The sequence below is a fragment of the Heptranchias perlo genome, chromosome 3, assembly GCF_035084215.1.
Source record: "Heptranchias perlo isolate sHepPer1 chromosome 3, sHepPer1.hap1, whole genome shotgun sequence".
NCBI classification, from domain to species: Eukaryota; Metazoa; Chordata; class Chondrichthyes; order Hexanchiformes; family Hexanchidae; genus Heptranchias; species Heptranchias perlo.
Genome location: NC_090327.1, coordinates 140,177,940 through 140,184,771, shown reverse-complemented (window position 1 = coordinate 140,184,771; position 6,832 = coordinate 140,177,940). Strand labels below are relative to the sequence as shown.

General features: G+C 46.8%; 1 protein-coding gene across 1 annotated transcript; it reads left to right on the top strand.

The window, feature by feature from the left end:
* The first annotated feature begins 5,792 nt into the window (after positions 1-5,792).
* On the top strand, positions 5,793-6,620 carry LOC137308975 (probable G-protein coupled receptor 139). The gene has a single exon (XM_067977370.1). It carries the CDS (start codon positions 5,793-5,795, stop codon positions 6,618-6,620), a length of 828 nt encoding a protein of 275 aa, XP_067833471.1.
* The last annotated feature ends 212 nt before the right edge of the window (positions 6,621-6,832 follow it).

The window sequence follows — 6,832 nt, the reverse complement described above, 5'->3', positions numbered from 1 at the left end:
ACTCTCCAATGGTGGACACTCTCCAATGATGGACACTCTCCAATGGTGGACACTCTCCAATGGTGGACACTCTCCAATGATGGACACTCTCCGATGGTGGACACTCTACAATGGTGGACACTCTCCGATGGTGGACTCTCCACCCAATGGTGGACACTCTCCGATGGTGGACACTCTCCAATGGTGGACACTCTCCAATGGTGGACACTCTCCGATGGTGGACTCTCCACCCAATGGTGGACACTCTCCGATGGTGGACACTCTCCAATGGTGGACACTCTCCAATGGTGGACACTCTCCAATGGTGGACACTCTCCAATGATGGACACTCTCCGATGATGGGCACTCTCCAATGGTGGACACTCTCCAATGGTGGACACTCTCCGATGGTGGACTCTCCACCCAATGGTGGACACTCTCCGATGGTGGACACTCTCCAATGGTGGACACTCTCCAATGGTGGACACTCTCCGATGGTGGACTCTCCACCCAATGGTGGACACTCTCCGATGGTGGACACTCTCCAATGGTGGACACTCTCCAATGATGGACACTCGCCAATGATGGACACTCTCCGATGATGGGCACTCTCCAATGGTGGACACTCTCCGATGATGGACACTCTCCGATGGTGGACACTCTCCAATGGTGGACACTCTCCGATGGTGGACTCTCCACCCAATGGTGGACACTCTCCGATGGTGGACACTCTCCAATGGTGGACACTCTCCAATGGTGGACACTCTCCGATGGTGGACTCTCCACCCAATGGTGGACACTCTCCGATGGTGGACACTCTCCAATGGTGGACACTCTCCAATGGTGGACACTCTCCAATGGTGGACACTCTCCAATGGTGGACACTCTCCAATGATGGACACTCTCCGATGGTGGACACTCTCCGATGGTGGACTCTCCACCCAATGGTGGACACTCTCCGATGGTGGACACTCTCCGATGGTGGACACTCTCCGATGATGGACACTCTCCAATGGTGGACACTCTCCGATGGTGGAAACTCCCCCCAATGGTGGACACTCTCCGATGATGGACACTCTCCGATGATGGACACTCTCCAATGGTGGACACTCTCCGATGGTGGAAACTCCCCCCAATGGTGGACACTCTCCGATGATGGACACTCTCCGATGGTGGACACTCTCCGATGGTGGACACTCTCCAATGGTGGACACTCTCCGATGGTGGACACTCTCCGATGGTGGACTCTCCACCCAATGGTGGACATTCACCGATGGACCTTTAGGGACATAAGAGATAACACGGTTGGGTCGCAGGAGAATCTTCTCCAGGCTCTGATCAGATGGGTGAGTGGAACCAAGTGAGGGCAGTCCCACCAAAAGAGGCCAGAGTCCGATGAATGAGAAGATGACGAATGGGTTTGTTGTAGGTGTGGAGATGGGGTGAGGTGTCCATGGAGGAATTTGAACCCAATGTTGATAATTTTAAATTTAAGGCGATGGGGATCTGAGAACCAGTGAGGTTCAGTTATGCCGAGCAGGACCTGCTGCTGGTTGGAGACGGACAACAGAATTTTGGATCAGTCCACGTTTATGGAATGTGGAGGTTGGGTGGCCGGTCAGGAGTGCATTGGAGGAATGGAGTCTGGAGGGGACAGAGGCATTGATGAGAGTTTCAATGGCAATGGGCTGAGGATGGAATGGAGCAGGATGAGGGAATCACGGGGCCTTTATGATGGAGGTCAAATCGGGTCATGAGCTTTTTTATTTCGTTCACGGGATGTGGGCGTCGCTGGCAAGGCCAGCATTTATTGCCCATCCCTAATTGCCCTTGAGAAGGTGGTGGTGAGCTGCCTTCTTGAACCACTGCAGTCCGTGTGGTGAAGGTTCTCCCACAGTGCTGTTAGGAAGGGAGTTCCAGGATTTTGACCCAGCGACAATGAAGGAACGGTGATATATTTCCAAGTCGGGATGGTGTGTGACTTGGAGGGGAACGTGCAGGTGGTGTTGTTCCCATGTGCCTGCTGCTCTTGTCCTTCTAGGTGGTAGAGGTCGCGGGTTTGGGAGGTGCTGTCGAAGAAGCCTTGGCGAGTTGCTGCAGTGCATCCTGTGGATGGTACACACTGCAGCCACTGTGCGCCGGTGGTGAAGGGAGTGAATGTTTAGGGTGGTGGATGGGGTGCCAATCAAGCGGGCTGCTTTATCTTGGATGGTGTCAAGCTTCTTGAGTGTTGTTGGAGCTGCACTCATCCAGGCAAGTGGAGAGTATTCCATCACACTCCTGACTTGTGCCTTGTAGATGGTGGAAAGGATTTGGGGAGTCAGGAGGTGAGTCACCCGCCGCAGAATACCCAGCCTCTGACCTGCTCTCGTAGCCACAGTATTTATATGGCTGGTCCAGTTAAGTTTCTGGTCAATGGTGACCCCCAGGATGTTTATGGTGGGGGATTCGGCGATGGTAATGCCGTTGAATGTCAAGGGGAGGTGGTTGGACTCTCTCTTGTTGGAGATGGTCATTGCCTGGCACTTATCTGGCGCGATTGTTACTTGCCACTTATGAGCCCAAGCCTGGATGTTGTCCAGGTCTTGCTGCATGCGGGCTCGGACTGCTTCATTATTTGAGGGGTTGCGAATGGAACTGAACACTGTGCAATCATCAGCGAACATCCCCATTTCTGACTTTGTGATGGAGGGAAGCTGAGCTCGGTATGACATTGGACCAATTTTACTGGAGCCTTTAACGAATGTAGAATAAACGGGTAAACATCTGCAGTAAAATAACGGAGAGAGGAAGGTCAGAGGACGTTCAGTGTCCGTCCCCTAATATCACCTACAGTCATTTCTAGTCTGCAATCCTCAACCTGCCCTTTAACTGTCCCCGTGTCAGAGACTCAAAATTCATATTTTAACTGGGAAACTGCAGGAACAGAGTTTAACGGGTCTGCTTGTGTCCCTGAATTCAGTCCACATTGCGGAGAATCCATATAAATTATAAATGAATCTCCAGGAGTGAACATGGTCAATTCAATTCAATGGAAACTGTAAATGAAACCGCTCAGTATTGTTGGATCAGTCCTGTCTGATCACGGATTTCAGCCTTATTCCCGAGCGAGGTCTGATTAAGATAATGTCCTGGGCTTTGAGATCCCGGGATTGTATCCAACACATTATTTTCATCTGAGTCAAAGCTGCTGATATAATGTGTTTGTTCAAGTAACTGTAACTAATCGCAATGATCAGAGAGAGAACCTTGTCAGTGGAGACTTGTCCCCGGTATAAATCTGGGCCAGTTGGAATGGATCAGCTCAGAGTCCCTGCCGGAGCTGTGGTTCCCAGTCCGACACAAGTCACTGCTTCAACAGAAATGGGATATCCAGTAATTCATCGGATAGAAGAGATTTATTTTCCTGTTCTTGTAGCCTTTGGAGTTCCAGGTAAGCCGTTATCTCAGCTGTTATTGGTGGAAATCAGTGTTAACTCTGCTGCCATAATTGGCATATTAATTTTTCTCCCTCCATATTTGACACGGTGGCCTGTTCTGTTCCATCAGTTCAATGATGGAATGTGTTAAGTCTCTGCTCTTTTTGTCTTGTAGAAGCTGCATTATATCTGTAATTAACTTTCTATATACAACCCTGGCATTGATGCTGTATTATTCTCTGCAGTGAATGTACTGTTGAATAATGGTGTCTACTTAACTTCTAAACGTTTGGTCTGTTAGAGGTTATATTCTATCTGTCGCGACTTCTGTAAATACAAACCTAGCAATATTACTGGATTATTCCCTGTACCGAATATATTGGAATCAGGTGTCTGGGCTAAGATTTCGGATCAGATCTTCAGGAGCTGTGATCTGTTTCATGTTGTGGAATTAACCTGTCCTGGAATATATTTTCATCAATGTGTTTTCAGTGATTGATAATGAGACAGCTCACGGTCTCAGTGTTACAAGGAGGCAGCTCAATGTCCTCCCTCCCCAATAACATGCTCCAGTTTAACTGGGATTACAATGTATTTATTGGTTATCACTGTGATAAAATATTATTCCATTATCTGTGTATCTGACCCCGCTTCTGATATCAGGCAACTGAACTGAGTTTACTGATGATTCTTTCACATCTCCTTCCCTGCTTCACTCTCGATGAATTCACTTGCTATCAATGAACTTCATTGTAAAATGAAAAGTTTTGATGTTATGTTGTCTCAGTTTTCACTGTATCTGTTGGAATCAGGAGCTCTTCTATTTATCTGTAGATTATAAGTAACATGTTGGTGTTTTGTTAATTGAACAATCCCGCCATCTCTCGCTTTATTTTTAATTACAGGAGAAGGAATCTCAATGATTGTGAGATCTGTCTGGAAGAGGCATTTGATTCTGTTTATTCCATGATTTGTAGATGAAGTGAACAGTGTAGGTGAACAGGTGGAGATTTGGATGATCTGTAGAAAAATTAAACTATTCCACAGAGGCTTCACTATTTAACAAACTGAGACTGAGAATAGGATCGGTGGGACACGGGGCTGGTGAACAGAATGCAGGGGCAGGATGATAGGATTTAATCAGATATGAAAATGGGCTTGAGAAAGAGAGTAGAGTGAGTGATAGAGAGGGTGAGTGAGAGGGAAAGCGAGAGGCTGTGGTGTGAATAATTCATCAGAATGAACTGCTGAAACTTCCAGCACAATTAAACATAGAAAATGTGATTGGAAGGTTTTATTATGATGTGTTCAGATTGGGGGAGTTTTTATTGTGGGACTCACTCCTCATGTTTATATCCTGTCAGATCCTCAGTCTGTTTTTGTAAATGTTCCTTGTTTTGCAACTTAACAATAATAATAATTAAAATTTACTTCCAGAATAGAATCAGTAATTTCTTGTTCGTGGTGAATTATTCTGAAACTCTATTTTTAAAGCTCGGCGGAATTCAGTACACAACGAGGTTGATTTAATTTAGACTTTTCAATTTAATTTTAATTGAATGTACAAAGTAAATTTATTGAGCACGTTTTATACAAAACAGCGGTTCCCTGGCACCAATCCTGGACATGAACTGTTGAGTGTATTAGTTGGATTGTGTTAGTGGGACCTGTAGATTAGATTCCCTCCAACACTCTTTTGCAGTCCCTCCCTGTGAATCCCAGTCATTCCACCCACTGCAGTGAATCCTCTGTATCCTCATCCCTTGCTTCAGTTTATCCAAATTCACAAACTATCTGCTCCTGACTCCCCTCCAGCTCCTACATGTCCTTGTCCTTGTCCTCCTCCCAATCTCACTCACTGGCTCGGTCTCCAGCTGCTTTTCCCGTTTAGTTCCAGTCCCTGTCGGCTCTCTTAACCCAGAGCAATAAACCAGCTGCACCTCCCCCTGTCCCCTCACCACCCCGATCTTCGATCTCTTTCCCCGTCCGTCTGGAGCCCAAATCCGGCTTTAATCCGCTGGATTCCAGGTGTGTAAAACCCCTTCTCCCTTCCCCACCGGCACTGATCCCTCACTCAGCCCTTCCAGTGGGTCCGGTGCTCATTTTATTCACTTTCTGTATCCATCTCCCAATTCATTGTTTATCATTGTGTTTAAAAACATCTCTCTGCCTGAAAGCACTGCCCAGGTCAATGAATCACTTTCCGCCCTTCGATGCAGCAACAAAGCTGGAAATTTCAGCCCAGATCCTCTCAAACTGCTGCCTTGTCTCCAGGTCTGAGCAGTAATTTCTCTGCTTCCCTTTCTCTCTCTTACAGTTAACTTGGTGGCGATTGTGATCCTGTCCCGAGGAAAGTGCGGTCTCTCCAAATGTATCAGTGTCTACCTGGTGGGAATGGCAGTGGCCGATCTCCTGGTCGTTATTGTTCGTGTGATTTTGGGGTGGATTATTCCGATTTATCTCCCAGGATCATTCCTGAGCATTACTCCCGTGTGCACTATTATTTACTTCTTGGGTGCTGCAGCCACGGGGATTTCTGTCTGGTCCACAGTCGTTTTCACCTTTGATCGATTTGTGGCCATTTGTTGTGAGAAGCTGAAAATTAAATATTGTACCGAGAGAACGGGGACTGTGGTTCTGGGAACAGTGAGTGTGCTGGGCTGTTTAGAGAGTCTCCCCTGGTGCTTTACAATTAAACCTTACTATATAATTGATAATATTCCCTGGTATTGTGTGCCGAAACTGAGCTTCCGCGCTTCCCCCGCATGGGCCGCATTTGAGATGTTTGACCTCATTTTAACCCCTTGTGTCCCGGTCTGTCTGATTTTGCTGCTCAATGTCCTGACGGTCAGACGTATTTTAGTGTCCAGCCGAGTCCGGAGGGGTCTCCGGGGCCGCAGCAATGGAGAAAATCACAAGGACCCAGAGATGGAGAACCGAAAGAAATCCATCATTTTACTCTTCAGTATATCGGGCACTTTTGTACTGTTATGGCTGACAAAGATTGTCTTTTACATTTATGTGCGAGTGACAGGCACTCAGGGTTATTCCTCCTACTCTGACCCTATTTATATTATAGAACACGCATCAAAGATGCTGCAGCTTCTCAGTTCCTGCACAAACACGTGTATTTATGTCCTGACCCAGACTAAATTCAGAGAGGAGCTGAAGAACGCGGTGAAATACCCGCTCAATCTAATTATTAAATTAGTGAAATCATAGAAAGAGGGGAAGGGTTTCAAACACTGGAACTAAATCCAATTTCATTCTCCATCCCCTACACTTCCCAGGGGATGGAAAGTACATTTTATATTAACAGCACAGAGCCCTGAAATGATCTTAAATATTTTATTGATAATCTAACCTATTGAGGCCGAAATTGCTCTGCAGACGACACATGAATTGTTGCTCAAAATGGAGGCACTGAATGGCTC